This window comes from Tursiops truncatus, chromosome 13 (genome assembly GCF_011762595.2).
Source record: "Tursiops truncatus isolate mTurTru1 chromosome 13, mTurTru1.mat.Y, whole genome shotgun sequence".
Classification (NCBI taxonomy): Eukaryota; Metazoa; Chordata; class Mammalia; order Artiodactyla; family Delphinidae; genus Tursiops; species Tursiops truncatus.
In genome coordinates this window covers 84,042,709-84,065,552 of record NC_047046.1, presented here as the reverse complement: position 1 = coordinate 84,065,552, position 22,844 = coordinate 84,042,709, and the positions used below count along the sequence as shown (strand labels likewise).

At 47.0% G+C, this 22,844-nt stretch overlaps 2 protein-coding genes across 3 annotated transcripts in view; one reads left to right on the top strand and one right to left on the bottom strand.

Moving 5' to 3' along the window:
* Positions 1-10,646: 10,646 nt before the first annotated feature.
* Positions 10,647-18,095, bottom strand: TIMM21 (translocase of inner mitochondrial membrane 21). Of its 2 annotated transcripts, XM_019937209.3 has the most exons (6): positions 17,507-18,095; positions 13,960-14,022; positions 13,767-13,864; positions 11,437-11,510; positions 11,245-11,350; positions 10,647-11,149 (listed from the first exon to the last, which is right to left on the bottom strand). In XM_019937209.3, the coding sequence occupies exons 1-6, from the start codon at positions 17,805-17,807 to the stop codon at positions 11,054-11,056; spliced, it is 738 nt and encodes a 245-aa protein (XP_019792768.1). In that variant the 5' UTR covers positions 17,808-18,095; the 3' UTR covers positions 10,647-11,053. The 2 variants fall into 2 exon arrangements, with proteins under 2 accessions (XP_019792768.1, XP_073646917.1); XM_073790816.1 differs by lacking the exon at positions 13,960-14,022.
* A 581-nt stretch (positions 18,096-18,676) lies between these two features.
* The window catches only part of FBXO15 (F-box protein 15), a 40,039-nt gene continuing 35,871 nt past the window's right edge, over positions 18,677-22,844 (top strand). Inside the window, 1 exon segment of the mRNA XM_073790815.1 lies at positions 18,677-18,908. The gene's annotated coding sequence lies outside the window, so the exon portion shown is untranslated.

Sequence of the window (22,844 nt, the reverse complement as noted above, 5' to 3'; positions counted from 1 at the left end):
AGTCCATTGCAGGTAAACAGAAAAATCACATGTGGGATGTCCCTCTGGCAGTCCTGTTAGGGGACTTCATGGTAACATCTGTAAAAGGCATTGAGGTGAACAAAGACCTGAATTATATTTTTGAACTCAAGAAATTCACTGCAGTTTTAACCTTGAGCAGATGCGTGACTGTGTCCATAATCTACCGTTAAATCCCTTCAGTTATTTCTAACCAAGGCTCCTAACGTCTCATCAGCTGAATTATAGGGCAGCAGAACTGTGGAATAACATCATCTGTGGTTTTAGGGTTTTCAGGGGAAAAAAGAGACAGCTCTACTAGAGTCAAGATTGTGGTGGGACTCAGTCAGTTACAGCCTGCTCTCTGTTCCTTTTCGACACTTGGCTCTAAACGGCTCTTCCACGGCTTGGAGCACAGGGAAAGCTCGGCTGGAGGAAAAGGCTTTGTTTGCCGCTTCCCTTCGGGCACACGGGGGGCCGGACAGAAGCTGCATCCAAGGCAACCTTTGCTCTCGCCAGGAACAGTCAAATAATTTACCTCTGCGGCAGGTTAATTGCCCTTCCCAAACTGAGCTACCGTCTGTGTGCCAGTGTCTGTTAAATGACCGCAGATGTCCTGTTAGCAGATGGGAGCGGAGCCCTGGGAAGCATGGCTGTGGAGGGACAAGGACGTGACATTCGAGTTCAGGGGAAATAGCTGTGCGAGCACAACCCAGGGATGTCCAGGACTGTGTGTTTACCGACCCCCTGCTAAGGCTCTCATCCGCAGTAAGAAGATGGCCTCCTTAGAGAGACACCAGCATGAACAGGAAAGTCAGAGAGTGAGGAGCTTGCTACAGCAGGTAGAGCCGACGGTGGGCGTTCCCTTGGCCGGTTGTTCCCAATTGGTCCATGTTACTTGGATATGAATCCATTAAAAATGACAGATTCTTGGGCCCTGTCATGGATTAAATGGTGCCTCTCCCGGAAAAAGATATGTCCCTGTTGGAATATCTGGACCCTGTGATTGTGACCTTATTGGAAAGAGTCTCTCTTTTTTTTTTTAAAACTTTTTGTTTTATATTGGAGTACAGTTGATTTGCAATGTTGTGTTAGTTGCAGGTGTACAGCAAAGTGATTCAGTTATACATGTATCCACTCTTTTTCAGATTCTTTTCCCATGTAGGTCATTACAGAATATTGAGCAGAGTTCCCTGTGCTGCACAGTAGGTCCTTGTGAGTAATGGAGAGTCTCTTGCAGACGTAATCAAGGATCTTGAGATGAGACCATACCATACGGGTGGGCTCTACACCCAATGACAAGTGTCTTTTTGAGGGAAGGGGCGGGGCAGAGACACGCAGAGAGAAGGAGGCCATGCGACGAGGGAGGCGGCCATGGGAGTGACGCTGCACAAGCCAAGGAGCGCCCAGAGCACCGGAGGTGCACAGAGGCAAGCAGGATGCTGTTTTCCCTCTGGAGCCCCCGAGGGGCGTGGCCCTGCCCACAGCTGGTCCTCGGGGTTCTGGTCTCCGTCTCTCCTGTGTACATTTCCATTCCTCGTCAGTCCTCCTTCCTACCATCTCCCTGGTCTCCTTCTGCCTCGGTGTCCCCGTGTCCATCGCCCTTCCGTTAGGCCTCCGTCACCTCCTGCGACCTCTGCACAGACTGAGCGAGCCTCCCTCTTTCTAATGTCTCGTCTCGTTAATCCAGTCTTCACTTTGCTGCCAGAGTATCTTCAACACAAGTCACCTTCTTTCTTAAGACCTCACAATGGTACCCTGCCCTTGGAGGAGGAGGTGTAATCTCAGCAAAGGAGCGAACATTTTCCTGACCACAGCCCTTTCTCCTCGTAGCCAGGCTCCATCCCAGCTTTGTTGTGAGGCCCCGGGAGGCTTCTGGGAGGCAAAAGAAACAGGACAGCAGGCTTGGAGATGGGGCAAGGTTCGGGCAGGGCAACAGGGGGCACCTGGGAGACCAACCCTGGGGCCGCAGCGCTGGGCTGTGAGGGGAAGGCAGAGCAGTGGCAGAGCTGAGAACCGAAGAGAGGCTCAGGGGCAGGGGGGACGGGAGAGGGGGTGCAGCGGAAGGAAGGAAAGGGGAGCTCAGGGGGGGCGTGGAAGGGCCGAGAGGAGGCGGCAGGGAGACCCAGAGCTTCGCCGCTGCGCATCCTTCATGCAGACCCGACCCTCAGCTAAGGCGGGACCACGCGGACATTCCTACCCCACCTTCAGCTGCTTCCCTCCAGGGACCTTACGGTTCAGCCTTCTGATGGCCGACAGCCCCTGGTAACTTCATGCCCCGCTGGGCCCGGCTCATGGAAAAGGTGTCTATTGCAATGCCACCCCCTAATAGATGCTCTTCCTTTCTTTAGTTCCTCAGAATTTGACTTCTCTATTTTTGACATTTTTCTGCTTTATTTTAAAAATCAACTCTTTACTTTTTTAGAGCAGTTTTAAGTTCATAGTAAAGTAGAGGGGAAGGTACAGAGATATTCCACAAACCCCTGTCCCCACGCAGGGTACAGCCTCCCCTGTTATCGACACCCCCAGCAGATGGTACATTTGTCACAACTGATGGACCCACAGTAACACATCCTTATCTCCCAAAGGGTGTAGTTCTCATTAGTGTTTATTTGGAGTAGATTCTGTAGGCTTGGAGAAATGTATGATGACATGTGTCCATCACAGTACCCTGTGGAGTATTTTCACTGCCCTAAAAATCCTCTGTGTTGCACCTATTCATCCCCCGTGCCTGCCGCAAACCGCCCCCCAACTCACCCCCTCAACCCCGGCAACCACTCTTTTTATTGTCTCTATAGTTTTGCCTTTTCCAGAATATTATACAGTTGAAATCATAAAGTATGGAGTCTTTTCAGATTGTCTTCTTTCACTTCGTAAGACGCATTTAAGGTTCCTCCATGTCTTTTCATGGCTGGAAGGCTCATTTCGTTTTCGTGCTGACTGATAAGCCGTTGTCTGGATGTACCGCAGTTCACTTATCCATTCACCTACTAAAGGACATCCTGGTTGCTTCCAAAACATTGCAGAGGAAAGAACACTTCCGAACTCATTCTATGAGGCTGCCATTACCCTGATACCAAAACCAGACAAAGATACCACACAGGAAGGAAAATTACAGGCCAGTATCACTGACGAACATGGACGCAAAAATCCTCAACCAAATATTAGCAAACCAAATCCAACAGTACATTAAAGGATCATACACCATGATCAAGTGGGATTTATCCTAGGGATGCAAGGATTTTTCAGTATATGCAAATCATTGTGATACACCATGTTAACAAATTGAAGGAGAAAAACTATATGATCATCTCAATAGATGCAGAAAAAGCTTTTGATAAAATTCAACATCCATTTATGATAAAAACTCTCCAGAAAGTGGGCATAGAGGGAACCTACCTCAACATAATAAAGACCATATTTGACAAACCCATAGCTAACATCATACTCAACGGTGAAACGCTTAAAGGATTTCTTCTGAGATCAGGAACAAGACAAGGATGCCCACGTTTTGGCAATTATGAATAAAGCTGCTGTAAACATCTGTGGGCAAGTTTTTGTGTGGACATAAATTTTCAACTCCTTTGGGTAAATGCCAAACGTGATGGCTGAATTGTGTGGTAAGAATACGTTTTGTAAGAGGTTAGTTTTGTAAGAAACCGCCGAACTGCCTTCCAAAGTGGCTGCACCCGTGTGCGTTCCCACCAGCAATGAATGGAGTTCCCGTTGCTCCACAGCCTCGCCAGCATTGGTGTTGTCAGTGTTCTGTGTTTTGGCCATTCTATTAGGTGTGAAGTGGTGTCTCAATTTGTTTTTAATTTGAATTTCTCTGATGACATAGGATGTGGAGCATCTTTTCATATGCTTATTTGCCATCTGTCTGCTTTAGTTTTCAATCCTTTGTTTACATTTTTGTTTCTACATGCTGGCGCTTGCTACAGGGCTAGTTGGGACTGTGGGGGTTTGTCACTCTTGATTTCAATGTTTCTTTCACTTACTGAGTGTTTAGTATGTGCAGGCACAGTGAGATGATCTATACTAATGAATTCATATGTTGTCCTCAAAATAGAGGATGCCTTTTCCTTTATTCAAGTCTTTTTCTTTTAATCTCCTTCAGTAGAACGTTAAATTGTTCTTTATGAAGTTCTTGTGTGTTTCTTTTCTTTTTTTTTTTTTTTTTTTTTTGCGGTACGTGGGCCTCTCACTGTTGTGGAGCACAGGCTCCGGACGCGCAGGCTCAGTGGCCATGGCTCACGGGCCCAGCCGCTCTGCGGCATGTGGGATCTTCCCGGACCGCAGCACGAACTCGTGTCCCCTGCATCGGCAGGCGGACTCTCAACCACTGCGCCACCAGGGAAGCCCATCTTGTGTGCTTCTTGATATGTTTCTTCCTAGGTGTTTTCTAAGCACTTGACACATAATTATCAAAAGAAATTGTGAGATAGGCACTATTATTATTCCATTTTATGGAGAAGTAAATTACGTATCACACAATGGTGGGCAAAATTGGGACTTTAACTCAGTTAAGATTTTCTGAGTCCGGAGCCCAAATGCTTGATCATAAAATGAAATAGCTTTTTAAGAAAAGTAGATTGAGTCCTTGGACCTATTCACTGCAAATAAGAAAACAAAATTTTGAGCAGCTGCTTTGAGAATAAAATGGGGTCCTGGTGCAAGATCGTTAGCAAGATGGGTGGGATTCCCGGTGTCACCTAACTGACTTAATGAAATGACACATTTCTAATTCTATGCTTCTTCCAATTGGTGAGACACATCCTCACCTCTTCTGATCCAGTGACACCCACAAGATCTATCTTGCCCAATTTAAATCAGGAAGAAGGAACATAGATGTTTGTAAGTCTTTATTACAGTCTGTTAAGGAGCAAATAGGGAGAAGATGGAGAAATGGAGGAGGGAGGAGGGAGGCTGGAGAGAATAGAGACAGAGAGTCGGAGAGTGATGGAGAGAAGGGGACACACTGAGGAAGAATGTGGGGGAAACTGAGGCTTGATGGGTTTTAAACGAGAGTTAGAGACTGTATCCTGCCATTTCCCCAGGGCACGAGGTTCTGTGCGAAGCCGCCTGGTTATTGGAGTGTGTGGCCCCTGTGTGCTTCCCTCCCTGGAATCCCGAATCTCTAGTCCAGCCTCTAGAAGTCTGCAGGTGCCCTTTGTATAGGAGGAGTGTCAGCAGCCCACTTAGAACATGTCCTCGGGGCTACAACCACAGGAACTAAATCAAGAACGCTTCAAAGGCCGGAAGCAATCAGGCCACGGGCTGCACTCCTGTCCCCCACTGTTAGAGCGTAAGGCGAGCCTTGCAAGAGTGGTAGCTGCCAGGTGGCATCACTAATGAGAAGCTGGGCACATGCATTGGCAAGCCCCGGTTACATAAATTAGAAATAAAATACATCAGTATTAATAATAACACAAACAAATGATGCCGTCATGCTCGATAAAGACAAAAATTAACATTTTTATAACTGACATGAAAAACAATAAGCCTATTACAATCCGATTATTTGAAACTACTTGAAATAACGTATTATTTTTATGTATTATGTTCATTTTGTACAAGTGTAGGTTAAATACAATTGATACCAATAACTGTGACACTTAGCTTAATAGGTTTATGGTTTTTATCTGAATCGTTTCTAAACAAAATTGGCAGCATTTACTGGCAGCCCATCACACACAGTGGCTTCTTGGGAAAACATAATAGCTGGTTTTCATCGTCTGTGCCTGTTTGGGTCCTTGTGAAGTCAGTACATGGTCCTTTAGTGTCTCCTCTGTAGGCAGAAAGCCATGTGCCTCGCTCAGCACACATTTGTTTTATACTGTTTACTTCTCTCTGAAACAGTGCTGACAGTTTCGCTTAAATAAATGAACATTCCCATTGCCACGTTCTCATGTGGCAGGAACAGTACCTGAATGTGAACAGTGGGTTCTCATAAACGAGGCTCCCCTGGACTGAAGCATCATTACTGACAAGTCATTTGATTCTTCTCTTCATTGTTGTGCTGCCTCCTTCCCGTAATTCGATGCTACAACACCTATCAAATACAACGTGAGCAATACATGCCCCGATTGATACCGATTGCCTGCAGTAAAGTCAGGATTCTCCAGCTGAGGAATTTGACCTTTTCAACTAACTTTTCGTTTCGGCATGCTTCCTTTTATTATTATTTTTTAAATGGCTCAGATCTTAATCAATGGAAATGACACATGTTAAACATCTCATGAGGTCTTTGCATTGCTGTTAACTGTTTTTTAAAAAACAATTTAATTAATAAATTATTTTTATTATTAATTTAAACAAATTAATTAATTAATTTTAGCTGCGTTGGGTCTTCATCGCCGCGTGCTGGCTTTCTCTAGTTGTGGCGAGCGGGGGCTACTCTTCGTTGTGGTGCGCGGGCTTCTCATTGCGGTGGCTTCTCTTGTTGCGGAGCGCGGTCTCTAGGCGCTCGGGCTTCAGTAGTTGTAGCTCACGGGCTTCAGTAGCTGTGACTCGCGGGCTCTAGAGCGCAGGCTCAGTAGTTGTGGAGCACGGGCTTAGTTGCTCCACGGCATGTGGCATGTGGGATCTTCCCAGACCAGGGCTCGAACTCGTGTCCCCTGCATTGGCAGGCATATTCTTAACCCCTGCGCCACCAGGGAAGTCCCCTGTTAACTGTTTTTAACACAAGTCTGCCATTAATTCCATGAAGAAGGGGAGAGGACAGAAAGAGGAGGAGAGGCATTTTATAATTTACCAGAGATCTTAGTATGATGGTTGTAAACCAGAAGCACTGACTAATTTTTTCTAGGTTGGGTGGGGGATTTGGAGATGGGATGTTGGTGGAAGAGGGACAGAGGACCTCCGCAAGTTGTCTGGGTGTCAGGGGAGATGGGGGGCACCTTCCTTACAACCTCTGTGTAAATCACTGACTGCTGGCAGCATCACATGCCTTGTGGTGAGAAGAGGGGTGGCCCTGGGATGCCACCTTGCACAGTCCGTGGATAATTGCAGAATATCCAACAAGTCTGGTTAATGCCAATGGTTATTCTGAGCTGCTTATGTTGGAGTTTTTGAGTAAATAGTTACACAATTTTCACTGCAAAGAAATGTTTTACCACAAAAACGTTCTTTTCTAAAAGTGCACAAAACACTTTAGGGTCAAATCAATAGACATGAATCAAAGCATTTACTGTGGCTCTACTAACTATTTGATCAAAATATTACTTTCTTTTCTTTGCATTTTTGTTTTATCATATTATGAAGTAGGTGGTTTTACAAGTTGGTTGTTCCATGAACCATCTTTTGCTGGGGTGTGTGTGTGTGTGTGTGTGTGTGTGTGTGTGTGTGTGTGTGTGTGTGTGTGTGTGTGTGTGTGTTCTGAAGAGGAATGTATGTTTTCCTTTTTCCAACCCTGCTCCTAGAGGAATTTCAATCTTTTAAAGGCATTAGATTTGTGTTATTTTGGTTGTTATTTTGTTTTACTGGTGCAGGAACGCTCTGGACTGTCACAAGACTGCAGCCATAATTTTTGCAGTCTTGTTTCCTAGAGCTGGCACACTAGGACTTCAGCAGCTTTCAGTCACCCTCTGAGAACTGTGTTGCCTGTTTTAGAGGTATCTATAGATGCTTCTAAGGCTTAGTTTTAATAGAACTTTTGAAAACCTACTATCGTCCAAATACTCTAAGAACTGACGGTACAAAAATGAAAATGGTACCTCCTCTGTCTACCATCTAAACCTAAAGGGAAGACGAGATCCTCCAATAGCTGCAGTCTAACCAGCTGCCGGCTGCTGAGGAAGTGCCTTCCGCACCAGCACATGGGATCCTTATAAAAACCTTACGAGGTGCTATTACTGTCCTCATTTGAGAGACGAGGAAACTGAATTGCAAAGAGGTAAAGAAATGGGAAAGGCAGCATCAGGTTAAACGCTTAGGACGTGAGTCAGACCAACCCGTCCGTATCCCAGGCTCCGAGGTCACACAGAGTGGATGAGCTCGAGCCCCTTGCTGCTGTAGCAGATGCTCTTGACTGCTCCTGAACGCTGGGCCCCGGAAGATAAGTCCACGTTGTGAACATTACCCTATAAGGCCCAAGATGTGAATAAGTTGAGGATCTTGAGGGGATGAGTTCATCCAGGATTATGAACATTACCCTATAAGGCCCAAGGTGTGAATAAGTTGAGGATCTTGAGGGGGTGAGTTCATCCCGGATTACGCGGTTCAGTGGGTGGAGCGTGATTTGGCCCCAGGCTTCCTGTTCCTGGAGGTCTCGTCCTGACTTTTCTCGTATGATGAGTCCAGTGTTCGCCAGCCCCATGACCTTCGCTTGGACCATTTCCCTAGCCGTGCTCCCTCTATTGTCACTATCCCCTGCTTTGGTTGGCATATAGTGTATATGTCCTTTCTGAGATACTATGAGGGTCTGGGAGGCGCAAAGGAAGGTGAAACAAAGTGGGAATCAGAAGAGGTTGGTCCCAATCCCCTAGTGGGTAGCGACCCCTCGCTCTTGTTCTGCATCAGGTGGACCCAGCAGGTGTTACAAGACTCTAAAAGGTTGAATGGATGAGTGAGAAATCCTATTCCTGGTTCCCAACGAATAATAAAGCCCCATATTCCCCATCAGTAAAACTAGAGCCCCTAGTCAGCCCCCTATACCTGTGAGGACCTAAGGAGAGAATGTCTGGCAAGAGGTGCTTCTGGTGGGCTTCACTGGTGGCGCGGTGGTTGAGAGTCCGCCTGCCGATGCAGGGGACACAGGTTCGTGCCCTGGTCCGGGAGGACCCCGTGTGCCGTGAAGCGGCTGGGCCCATGAGCCATGGCCGCTGAGCCTGCGCGTCCGGAGCCTGTGCTCCGCAACGGGAGAGGCCACAGCAGTGAGAGGCCTCCGTACCACAAAAAAAAGAGGTGTTTCTGGCTTTGCAGACATACGGCCGGGACTGCAGGAGATTTGGCAGTCTACTTCTTTGTGTGCTGTAAATGCACTGTCAATAATTATGGGGCAAAAATAATGCCTTGTGACCCCAAGGAATTTTATGGAATGCTGTAGAAGGCTTTTGAAACTGCCACTGAGGGGAGGAAAAATCCTACCCTGCCAAAGACTGGCCTGATTAAGCATTAAGAAAATTCCAAGTGCCTGAGAATGTTTAGTAGCAAAACACACATAACCTTCTTAAAACAGTCTACCAGTGAAACTTTGGAACTTAAGGGTCTGAAGGAGTGGCCCCGTGGAGTCTGAGCTGGTCCAGGGTGGCTGGACTAGGCTTGGGGGAGGGGGGATCAGGGGGAGGGGACTGAGGCAGAGTACTGGGACCTGATGGGATTTACCGTTTTCAGGGCATCTGGGAATCACTGAAGGATGTGAGTGGGCACAGGGCGCAATCAGACCAGAGTTTAGAAAGCGGCTCTTGTGCCATGAGGAGGGAGATTAGTTGGGGAGAGACAAGGGGCAGAGACTGGTGTGGAAGCCGATTCTAACTTCCTGGCCGAAGGCCTCTGGGAGCACCCAGCACACAGGGGCGGTGGGAACAGGGAGTAGGGGATGGATTAAAACTAAAGTATGCAGGAAGGAGAAAAAGGTGTAGCCGAAATGGTAAAATTAGATACAAGTTAGGCTACTGAAAGAACACAATGTTATTATAGTGGAGAAGAGCAGAAAACAGGGTTTTGACCTATCTGTATACTAATGCATAGTCTGGGGAGGCTTGAGGATTTAGGGTAATAAGGTAGATAAACTCTAAGGCTGAGACTAGGCTAAGGACACACTCAGGCCCTCTTCCAGGCTGCAGAAGTCCTACTGTGTCCTCACTTGGGGGAGGGGTGAAGGAGCTCTGTGGGGTCCCTTTTTTTTTTTTGGTCGTAACAAAAAAAGTTTTATTAGAAAATGTGGGGTCCCTTTTATAGGACACCAATTCCATTCACGAGGGCTCCACCCTCATGACCTAATCACCTCCCAAAGCACCCCCCCCGCCCCCTGGGGCTTAGAATTTCAACATATGAATTTTGCAGGGACACAACCATTAAGACCGTAACTGAGATTGCATACCACAGTATTTTAAAAATCATCCTTCCACCCAAACTTGCCAGGTTTCTGCTCTTACGTATTCTGTACTTGGCTCCGGGTACATGGGACGGAGCGAGGTCTGATAACACTAAGGTACCTGCAGAGGCCCACACACCTGGTGAGAGCCCAGGTCCACCCAACTTAGAGCGTGCACGTGTCCTACCGTGCACAAGTACCCAACTCACAGAGGGGGAAACATGAGACAAACTAGATTACTAAAAACCATGCAACGTTGGGCTTCCCTGGTGGTGCAGTGGTTGAGAGTCCGCCTGCCGATGCAGGGGACGCGGGTTCGTGCCCTGGTCCAGGAAGATCCCACATGCCGCGGAGCGGCTGGGCCCGTGAGCCATGGCCACTGAGCCTGCGCATCCGGAGCCTCTGCCCCACAACGGGAGAGGCCGCAACAGTGAGAGGCCCACGTACCGCAAAAAGAAAAAACAGAAAAACAACAAATAAAAAACATGCAACGCGTACACCTATCTATGATAATTTTGGAGAGTGTATCACTTGGTTCCCTATATTTCTCAAATATTTTCAAGTGTTTCTCAAGTCAGATTCCAAAATATGTGGAAGGAAGCTGCTTCTGACATCTTTCTGTTAGTTTCAATTTTATTTCACAGACTTTTTACAGTTATACAACATGAAAAAGCATTAAATACCTCTATTTTCTTATTTACGTGGTGTAAAATTTTTAATAACAAAAATTTCTTATCATAAAAGATGATGTTAAGTACAGCAGAAACACCGCTCATGATCAGCAATTCAATGATTTAACATAAGGTGTGCTCTATTTCATGATTTTTCACTGTACAAGAAAACCTCTAATTCAGTTTGTCTAAATGCAACAACTACCCAGTTGCCTTCACTTTTATGAGCTACACTCCTTCCTGTTTTATTCGAAATAGACTCTGGAAGAGGGCTGTGAAGATCAGAGCCTTCATGTGCATTTTTCCACATCCGTAAGGAAACACGTGGTTGCTTGTTCTTTTAATTGTCTTAAGATCGATTATCTTCAATGACAATAGTTCTTCTAGGATATGGTTCAAGTTCTACAAATATATATTGAAATTCATATTCGCCGCTTTCTGGGTTCTGGAAAAAAATAATGAGTATCAAGGTGCTGCCCTGCTCTTTGGCACTTTACGTTGAGTCTGCGTTCAAGAAACCCCATCCCCACACGATCTCACCTCTTTCACTTCAAGATGCACAGTTCCTTGCTTCCCGGGCTCGGAGCCCTGGATGTAGAATTTCACACGCATGTGTTTCAGCCCATCTTTTACGTATTCAATAAAACTGTCAAGACAATGAAAACACACAAGCCTGAATTCCTCCCACTTAAACATCACCCCAAGCTCTCAAATCCAAGCCGCCTGCAGTACCTGACGTGCTGCCTTCTGCCACGTCTCGTCATCTCCCCATAGCCTTTAAGGGGCTCGCCGAAGACACTTAGCACCTGCAAAGTAAGGTGACGCTTCCTCAGTCAGGGCTACTTTTTTTAAGCTTCCTAGGGAAATATTTTCTGACAAACTGAGTGGTTTATTTTAGAAAAAAAAAAAAAAGCCTGGGACTCTTTCAAAATGATATCTCCAATGATAAGAAAACTGGGAAAAGAGTTATTATGCAAAAATCATCCCATAATTAACACTCAAACTTTTCATGCACAGAGAATGAAATAGGTAACTTTATGGTGTTACTTGTAGTTTCAGAACAGTTAGGCTGAAGTGGAGCTGTTTCCACTCTCCTTTTACAAAAAGAAACACGATGTAACAAAGTGTTCAAATATTTAAATGTCTGAACATTTTTAGTGAAATTTACCCAATGGGGTCTAATACTAAAAGCTATGAGATCAAAATAATTTTTTAGTTATTAAATACACAAATAAAAACAAGTAATGATTTATTTAAAACAAACCAGATCTAGAGGTAGGAATCCATTATTCCCAATGGGAGAACTCACAATGAAGTGTAAATGTAATTTTTACTGAATTTAAAATGCAAATACTTCGGAACCTTTTCAAAAAAACAGAAATGTGATATCAAACTAAAACAAATATTGCTTCAACTCTGGAAATTTTTCTTATTTGGTGTGTTGGGCATCTTCAGTATCAAAATTTTCAGGCACATATAGAGACTAATATGTAAGATGAGACATATTTAAGAACTGTGTAGCTGAAACGATTGTTCAAATAATTTAATAGATTAAACATGTCTGTATCAAAACATAAGTATTTTCTATTTCTCAACCAAGCAAAGTGCCTGGCAAACAATAGGCCCCTAATAAATCCTAACAAAATCGAACTGTTGAAGTTTAATTATTCTTCATAGAGCTCTTTTAGGCGGCAAATTAAGTTATGACCTTAATAATACCTCGCTCTCTGTGTTTATTCTGTGAAGTTCTGTTTTGTTCAAAATGCTGAAGATCTGTGAAAGACCGAGTTTGTGAATAACACAGCAACTCTTCCTCTCTTCTTAGAGATGCGCCCTGACATGTAATTATGCTACTGCTCGTGTTTATTTCTGGACCCTGTAAAGGGTTTCTTGTCAGGGGTAATTAGGACCCCCAATAACTCTAATGGGAACCTCCTTTACTCCCTGCTGAGTTTCAACTTACTCAGAGGGACAACCTCCCCCTCTGCCTTCTCCTCCACAGTTCTCAGACTGCCCTGAGTCCAGGAAAAAGAAAGATGCCAGAGGCCTTAGCTCCTGCCGTTTGCACCCTGACAAGATTAGAGACACTCATGGAGCATTTGGAGGTGGTGCCCCAGGGAAACCCAGGGCAGGGCATGGATGCTGAGAGGATCTGCGGGTTCCAAAGCTTCCCCTCCCCAGGGGCCTCACGGCTGTTTCTCTGACATTTACTCCCTGGTCTGTGTGAGAAGCAGCCCTGATATTTATGATGCCACCTGCCACTTTCTTTCAAAGTACAAGAATTAAGATGTCAATGAGTCAGATGTTTCAGTGCCAACGTTTTCCACCCAGGAGTAAAATCTGGCACTGCACGGGCTACATGCACTTTCTCTCTGTGACTGGAAAGCCTTATGAGAAGCTTCCTCTGGACGGGATCCTTAAAAGAATGGAGGCGGCTTTTCCACATCTGCATCCTCCAGGGCGTGGCTCAGGCAGGCTGTGCTTAAGAGCCTAAGTGTGGAATCACCCAAACTGGGATTGAGGTTCTGGCTCTCCCTCTTACCGGTTCAGTCATCTTAGTGGAGTTACTTAATCTCTTTAAATATCAGTTTCCTTCTGCAAACAGGATAATAGTAGCACCCAACACAAGTGGTTCTTGTGAGACTCAATAAAGACGATGTGCTCCAACACTGAGCAGAGTGCTTGGTGCATAATGTGCTCTCAACAAGCATCAACAGTTACTATTATGATCACAAGATCATGAATCAGGGTTTTAAAAAGACTAGTGAGTTTAATACTCTGGTATATTCTAAACATTTATTATTGATGACAACTAGTACAATGACTCTCTTGTACCCTTAGGATGGAAACACCGCCGCATGGACCTTTGGGTGCTACTCGTAATCAAAGCATTTCAAGTACAGAACAAAGAGCTAATAACGTAATCACAATCCAACCACTACGGTTTTATTATTATATAAATCCACTAGTCTCAGAACTAGCACGTGACCTCTGCCTGCCCCTCCCACCACCACATTCCTCTCCCTGATCAGAGTCTGTGTAACGCAATCTTGAGGACTAACCTCGGGATTTAATCTGCATTTTTCTAGGGCTTTCCCATATATCTTATTAGGACTGGATGAAGAAAAGAGTTCTCTGAAGATCGTGTAAAACAAGCCACCTGAAAATCAAAGAAAAAGCTCAAGCAAAGCGAGAGCGAGACAAATGGAAAATGAAAAAGATATTCAGGGGTTTTATACTTGCTGTGTTTTCAACCTGTAATGGTGATTCCAATAAGCACCACTATTAAATAGGTAAAATCTCTTCCAGCTTCTTTCACTGTAAAGAGAAAACACCACTGGTTACATGTGTGCCGGACGTCAGCAGGGATGCTTCTGGCTTCAGGATCTCTAGCAGGTGAGACGTGGGCTCAGGACCTAATGAGGGGGTCGGTACATGTTCTGGAGCAGCTATTGTCAAATCTCTGTGAATCAGGACCACCTGAAGAAACTTTCTGAAAGAACCGCGGCAGGATTCAGGGAGCAGGGCTTAGGAATCGATTCTTTACTTTAGGTAGCGTTATGATTTTAATGCCTCCTTATTGTTTAAGATGAGGAAACCCTTTGAACAAGTGATCCAGTCCCTCTGAGTGGAAACAACAGTCCTTGATTAGGCACCACTGGATACGGTCTGCTGTTCACACAGTAAGAGACCTGTTGGCTTTGTCAGCTGCAGTCAAAATGGGCCTCGACCCTCAACAGTCAGTGACCTTCCCAGCCTGCCACCCTGCTGGCTGTGAAACAACAAAACAGAACTGAATTTAGAACAGGACTTTGCTTGGCCAGGCAGATTTGTGAATCGAACTGCTTTAGAAAATGAAGAACCTGCATAGATACTGCACTTTCTTTTTTTTTAAATAACCCATCTCATTCTATTCTCTACCGAGGTCACAAAACACACTTAATGAGCAGTAACTGCCCGCTGTGAGCCCGGCGGCACGCTGAGAACACGGCACCCTGCGCTGGTCAGGAGCTGCGACGTTCCCTGTGACCCAGATCAGGCCTTTGCCCCAACACCTTTGCTCCCGATTCCTGCCCGGCACACTCACCGCTGCTTCGCTTAGGCTCTCGGGAAGGCTCTTCCCCGTTTATTCAACCACAAACATCGACTGTATGTACTACGTGCAAAGCCCGCACCGAGTATCACTCAGCCCACGCGTTCTCGAAGTTTAAGCATCATGTTATTCTTCAGCAGAAGCTGCTCATCGTCTACCTTCCTCTTCTTGACCCTTTCAGACCGTATACTTTCACACAGAACCCCTCCTGCCATCTGTCTCTGCAATGAGGGGTGTTGTGGTGACCACCCACGTGCTTCCCGCAGGACCGAGGCTCCCGTCACCCCCGGTGCGGGGAGCTGACATGGCTTCTGGCTGGCGGAATCCCTGCATCCAAGGCCCTGGCCCTCCCCACACCCAGTGCCTGGCTGGTGCCCAAGCCCCACACCTTGAGATGAGAGGACTGCAAGGGCCAGCCCAGCCCCCGAGCTCCTGCAGGACCGGCGGAGGCCCTATCGCAAACGCCCCATGCTTCAGCTTCTCCCTCAGCCCAGCCCAGCCTCCCCATGGGAGGCCCCCAAACCTCCTGCCCACAGACCCCACTGAGTCTGCTTCCCTGGAATTCGCCCTACGACGGGACTACAGGAATGGTCCTAGGAAGCAGCTCCAAACTGGGATTTTGGAGCTGGATCACTGGCCACCGGCTGGCCTCGAGGACTCGTCCCTGGTGGCAGGAGGAGCTGAGGCCCGGCAGGGAGTGGTCGCACAACTGCCGCGGCTCTCACCGCTGGTGGCCTGGAGCACCGGTGGGAGGGAGTGCACTGATGGGTGTTGCGTTTTGGGAATTTAGGGGGAATAAGCAATTATAAGGACTCGGACTGGATGGCTGTGGTAGCGGGCTGCCAATGCGCTGGAGAAAGGTAGTGAGAGGACGAGGTAACTGATCACCAATGAAGGTCAAGTGTGAAAGTCAGACGCCTCCTCCACAGCAAAACAGGAGACTCCTTTGTTGCACCCAGAGGGCAGAAAAAGCTGAGGACCAGGCCCAGGGCAAAAGAGTAGCAGAGAGGCTGGACTCTCACCCCACCAGGTCTCTTGTGCCAAGGCCAAGGTCGTGACTTGGGAAGAGAGGGAGCCTGCAGCTTGGCAAGGGGGTATCAAGGCTGATGCACTCCAGAATCTTGAGTCCGCAGGTTCTCCTGAACCCTCTGGCGTGAAGCAGCAGCTCATGCCTCCCAGTTAAAGGCTAGCTCTTCTTCCTCCTTGAAGACCTGGCGGGGGCTTCCATCTAGCGAGACATGTGCTCTGGCCAGGTTACAACATAACTGGGAGGAAAGAGGAAACAGGCCATCCCCAAAAGGGGCTGGAAGCCCTACCAGCAGAGCCGGCTGTATCCTAACGGCAGCGTGAAGGGTCACAGAATACAGAACTGGACAAGTGAGAGGAGATCAACAGGGGCAGTACTCTCTGAGCAAAAACTCAAGTCTGACAAGCAGCCTGGGAGCTGGTGCATGGCTACGTTCGCTCTTGCAAAGATGAGCGTGATCCACATTAAGTGAAGTAAAAATAACAGAACTGCCATGGCAAACTATGGGCACGCTACAGTGGGTATAATACACCGAGGGCAAAATCCACCAGCCGACTGTCCTGTAGGGGGGCTGGAAAACACTTCACATCATTACAGAACAAAGCACCCTGACAGCCATGGGGACGGCCGTGGCATTGAAGCCAGGTGGGAACAACCATGATAATGAACGGCTCAATTTCTGGACGTGAATCAGTCTTCAGACCTGGAATCCATTTACTGAAGGAAGACCAGCCTCTATACTGAGCAAGTACATATGATTCCCCTGGTCCTTCACCTGAGCCCTACGGCCATTCACTTGGTGACTGTATGCTGGAAAAGGGGGACACCCAAACACTTCAAGGTCTGCTGGACAGAGTCTGAGCTGACATCAATACCCCAAGGAGTCATTATGGTCCCTCTGTTATGTACGTATGGTGGCTGTATAATAAAGAGCCTGGCTTGTAAAAGGTTCACAGCTGGGCCATGGACTTACCTGGCAGTCATTTCCCCGATTCCCAACGTATAACTGGAATGGACATTCTCAGTAATTGGCAACAACAGTCCCTACTTTAGTTCCCTTGAGGCAGATTAAAAGCTACCATAATGGGTAAAGTCCAGTGAAAGCCTGTGAAACTGCCTCTTACCGACCAAAATAGTAAATCAAAAGCAGTATCACATCTAAGGGGGAATGCCAGAGGCAGTGCTATTCTGAAAGACTAAAGATACAGGAGTGGTTGTCCTGGATATCAGAAAACTGAGACTGGGAAAATCTGCATTCAATTTTTAGTTATGTGAAATTGGGGAAATATGCCGTATACATACTAATGAGTAATAATGTCTGTCTGAAACAGTAAATTTGAGGCTCAAACGAGATGAACTAACATCTGGGAAATCTACTTGTTTATTATAAAGTTCTAAACAATGGTTAAGTTTTATATAGCTGTCACCAAACTAAGAAAAGTTGAGAAAAATTTTATAGACATAATTCAGCAAAGTTATATCAAAACCAACTTTCAAATCTGAGTTCAGATCTGTGAAGAAAATTGTGGGCCTGTATTCTCTGGTTCTAAACTGTGTTTAACGGTTCTACCTTTTAATTTGTGTGAACTGTTTATTCTTAGCACTGAACTTGTGTAAAAGGGCACTGGCAGCCCTCATCACGTTTGCTGAAAGACTGACCGTTACAGGGACTTCCCTTTTACCTTTCTGTGACGTTGAGATGGCGGTCTTCCCGCTCTGACTTCTGTGCACAGACACTTGTTTGCTGCCGTCCTCCTTCGCTCTCTGCGGGCTCTGTCCTTGCGTCCAGATGGTTTTCTGGGTGACTCCCAAAAGACACCTAGGTCGCACCGTTCTCTTCTGCTCTTGCGGCTCCCATCTCCAATTGGGCTCAGTCTTCAAGCACGCTTTGTTAAGTACAAAGTGTGCCAAAAACAACCGCTCCCCCGAGGACCTGTGCAGCTTCTCCGTACACCGTACAGCTCGTAGGAAAGTACAAATCATGTTCCCGGAAAGCCGCTCCGCTTAGGGAAGATGCCAGCTGTGACGAGTAAACCTTCACTACCTACCACACACCCAGCCGGACGCGGACTCCAGTCCTCGCGTTCACACCGATAATTCTGGCTCCAGCAACGTAAATCAAGATAAAATCTCCCGAAAAGAGTTGATGTTCTCCTTCCCTTCTCTTCGGCCCTCTTTTTACTGGAATTAAAGTGATTTGATTACTTTCAATGCTGACATTCACCCCATCCCCGTCAGGCCTTTGCAAAGCAACCGGGGAAACCCCTAGGAGTCCTGGGAATAGTAGTTTGAGGGCGTCACTTCTCCCAGAGTTGCCGCAGCGGGGAAGGCACAAGGACTACATCTCCCACAGTGCAAGGCGACCAGAGCGCGCGCTGACCTCTCGCCGCCTCCCAGACTCCCCTGCGCGGGCCCCTGCGCACGCGCCGCAGTACCTGGCGCGACAAGAAGGCGGGGCCGTGTTGGTGGTGGGCGGGGTTTGTGCCCCTGGCGCTAATTCAAATAGAACTTGCAAAAGTCAATTTAGCAATTATAAACTGCTTGTTCCTGCGACCCCTAGAGATCCCCCTATAAACAGAAATCCTCGTTCTGATTGTCGCTATCATATTCCTTATGGGCAGATGATGTAGACTTTGCGTTTGTTCTTCCTAAGGAAACCAGACAGGAAACCGCGCAAACTACCCCAGAGCCAGCAGGCGGGAAGGGACAAAGTCACCACAAAGCCCACGGGGCCGCCAGGCGTCCTCGGCGTCAGCACGTCGGGCGTGCGTAGAAGCCGGGCCCCGGAAGTTTCTAGAACCGCCCCTGGAGCCCGTGGAAAAGCGGTACTGTCCTCGGCCCTGCCCCGCTTCTGCGCACGCGCATGGGGCGCGCGCTGGCGTAGGGTGGGCGTGGCCAGGGGCGGTGCGACGGCCGGAAGGAGGAGCGTGCCGAGCAGCATATGCGCTGGGTCTCCATGGCGACCGGACGCGGCCGGCAACTGCAACCGCCCTGGCGCGGCCTCATGGCGCGGACCGCGCCACTCGGCGGCGACGGCTCGGCCCGCGGGAGAGCGGGGAAGGCAGCCGGGGGCTCGGGGTTCAGGTGACTCTCGGGGGGCGCGCGCCCGGGGAGCCCCTGCGAGGAAAGCCCCTCACTCCCCCGCCTCCCTTTCCCTTTATTTTCGTTGGTTCCGCCGTGGCGGGTCGCTCGCCGCTCCTTTTAGCGCGGGAAAGGTCTGGAAGGACGGCGGGAGGAAGTCTCTAAAACTTGGAAGCGTGGGGTTACCCCAAGTCACGATACAAGTAGAGGAGCTTCCCGGGAGTATTCTTTCCTCAGTTCGTTCGGTTAGTGGGCCCTGCGGGGAACGGCGGCGTGCGAGCCCCGCGACCCTGAGCAGCCCTCGCGGTGAACCGCCGCGTGAACGCGCTCACCTGCGGGGGCTGGTGCGCAACTCCGCGCTCCACCCGCGGCTCGCTGGCAGGGTCCCCTCCAGAACGCGTTCCCAAAGTTGCTTCCTAATTCTAGGACCGGGAGTCACCTTTTGTCTTTTTTATGACTTTATAACTTAGAGAAGTAGATTCTTCTTATCAAACATTATCGGTTTTCTCTCCCGCTCCCAGTTCACGAACGGAGGATTCAACCCCTAACCAGGTAACTCTGTTAGGCAGGTTGGTCTGGGAGCTGCACCTCCGACGTCAAGGCCTGGTCTGAGTTTCTAAGCAAACCTGGAGGGATGCCTTCTAGACAGTTACCCCTTGGTGCTCAACCTCTAATCCTCTAATGCCGTCTTCATGCCCAAGCGCGGGGGCGTGGGGTGTTCTTTGTTTTGGTGTCTGGAGGCTCGTCTCGGTTCCATTTCTCTTGGGGTACCATGGGCCTGAAGGGTGGTCCTCTTCCACAGTGAGAGAAGGCAATTTCGAGGAGTGAGCTGGGGGAGGAGCGGGTAGTGGGAGCCGGCAGCTGCTTTCCAGAAGGAACTTCAGCTTAACTCCAAGGATAATGGCTCACTTCTCAAAGCGAGTGATCCAGTTTGTCAGAAATATCCACGTGCTGTCGTGATGCCTTGTTAAATCCCTCTTTCTTTTATCGTGAGCTGGTCCCAGCTCTGCACGCATCATCCCAGTTAGATTACCAAGTGGAGGGATAATGCTAAGGACTGTTTGCATTGTTGAGGACTATCTTTTTCCTTGTAGGTATTCTCCATTTATAGATATAAACAGTCAGGCATAATATGCCTTCTAGCAAACCAGATGCCTATGTTTAAGCATAGAAAAGTATTCTGTTACTTACCAGCTCAACTAATTAAGGTATATTTTTTCCCCTGAATCTCCAGGACTATGTCCTCTGTCCATCCTGGGATCCGCTAACCCTACTTACACTGGTTTCAGAAGCAGGGCCCTCTCCCTTGGTATTACGGTAATAGTTGGTTCTTGAAAATAGCTGTAATGCTAGACATATCACAAGCCTCTTGACAAAATGGTGACAATGCCTGCAAAATTTCTGTTATGTAGGAGAGAAAGACAGGAATTTAAAATAGGAAGCTTGAACTTTACATTAATTTGCGACTATTACTAAAAGTAGTCTTTATATATAATGTGCTTTTAGTGGAAGCGAAATGACTGTTATATGATGAATCTTTTATTACTTTGAAAGTTGAGTGAACTTTTTGTTGAAATGATGTAATTAGAATGCCTGTAATTATGCCTGGCTTGGGAGTCTGCACCTCAACCTGTGATTTGGTGAGATGTAAGTTCTTTTTGGTAAAGAAAAGTCAGCTCCTAAGAATGATTATGGTCTACGTAGGTGGTTATTTTTAATGTCTCGGTGCAGAAGAATTAGTTTTTAACAAGGAATCACACAAAATGTGTGATATGTGTCAACCTTTTTAACCCAAAATGTGAATTTGTATAAATAAATACCTTAAACTGTAAGAAATATAGCAGAAAGCATATCAAGTTGGCTTAATTTCTTCTTGGTCTAATTTCTTTGATTTGTCAGATATTAAAAATCAGGCCCAGAAAGTAGGTTTTTAAAATACCAAACTTAATTCAAAGCAATCAGGTAAAGTTTGTCACTTGAAAAAAGGCGGTTTTAAACTAAATGTCATCTTATAATTATATCAGCTAAATGTGTACTTAACTTTGTAGACGTACAGAGCTTGTTGCCAAAATCTTGGCTTCTATACACCGGTGCCGAGTAGAAATACAGAGACAGAATTTAGGAGGAAAGAAAAAAAGTGGCTTTATTTCTTTGCCAGGCGAAGAGGGAGCACAGGGGGCTAGCGCCTCCGAAAACTGTGACCCCCTTCCAGAGGGTAGTGAGAAGTTTTATAGTAATGGTTTAAAGAGGGCGTAATCAGCTTGTGGACATTGTTCTGATTGGTTGGTGGTGAGGTAAGTGGGAGTCGACATCATCAACCTGGTTCCAACTGGTCTGGTGTCTCGGTGGGTACTTGTGGGCAGCATGCCTTCGTTAATGGTTGACTTCTCCCACCTGGAGGACGTTTTAGCATCTGCAGAACAGCTCAAAGATGTGTGTACCCATTGATGGGGCACCAGGACCTTGCCCCAAGGCTGAACTATTGTTTTCCTTGACTTTTTCTTGCTTTTCTTGTATCCCCTCCCTTCCCTAGTTAGCAACTGTTTGAATCTGCCGGTTGGAACTCAGGGAAGGTCAAGGAGGCTGGATGAAGGCTATTTCCTATAATCAAAGAAATGGGGGGCACAGAAAGGCTTTGTGTCCAGGAGTCCCACAGGGCCCTGCTAGGGATCAAGCTCCATGAGCACATGCATGGAACTTACTGACTGTTAATTGTGTGGCCCCTAAAGATGTGCAGTTAGTTTATTTTATGGAGAAATGGAGATGTGCTTTCAATGGTACCAGAATCCATACTGATAAGATGTATAGTAACTATAGTAACACGGTGGAAGGAGCTCTGGCGGACAGTCAGGAGGGGAGGGCCCTGGGGCTCTTGACCTCTAGCTTGGGACCTTGAAGAAGTCAGTGTTGGCTGCCTCGTTAGAGACTTAGTCTTCTGCTCTAGAAAGGAGGGACTCAGGAGATCTATTTTAATTACGGAAAAACAAAACAGCAATAAATAGGCTGTACTTTTCGAACAGATAGGAGCCAGTGGGCAGGGGGCGCCTTCCTGACATGGAAAATTAATGTAACAGCTTTGGGGGAAAATGTTAAATAACTGGTGAGTCATATAACACATTTTTATGATAAGACAAACACTGATAAGATATCCAGTAGAATGCAATATTTGCATTAACTTTTAATATTAAATAAGAGACTTCAAAGAAGTTTTGTGCTTTCTGCAGGCTGTGCTCCAAGATTTCGGGGGGCCTGGTACCCAGAATGCTGTGTAGGCCTTTGAAAACCACGGCTCCAGCCTAAAGGATGGTGCTGTGAAACTGTGCTCCCAAACTTTCTTGTATATGGGCTCTCAGTTTTAAAGCAACAAAACCCCCACAATTCATTACATTTTCAGTATATTAAGAAACATTAGAAAGTACATGGTGTTCTGTCCCTTCAATCTTCCAGCCCCCGTTTAAAAACTACCACTTGTAATTCCATAGTCTTGTGAATCGGATGTATTACCGGTTAATACCTTGTTATCTTCCCTCGAAGATCGCTTTTCTTTGTATGTATGTGTTTACATTTTCCCTTAAGAGAGAAATACAAAATAAGATTATGTAGTACATACTGATGTAGCCTTTTTCAGTTGATGTTATTAATTTAGCAGATATTTATCGAATGCCTTCTGCATGCTGGGCATGTTGTGGGTGCTGAGGAATCAGCAGGGAACAAAACTCGTGCAAAAGACCTGCCAGCATGGTGCTTACACCCCAATGACAGCAAACAAGGTAGACAAGCAAAATGAGTGGTGTCGGATGGCGGTAGGTGCTGGGGGGGGCATTGTGTGTGTGTGTGTGTGTGTGTGTGTGTGTGTGCGCACGCGCGCGGGATATGGATTGGAGTTTTTAGAGAGCATGGCTAGAAGATCTCAGGGAGACAGTGACATTTGAATGGCGG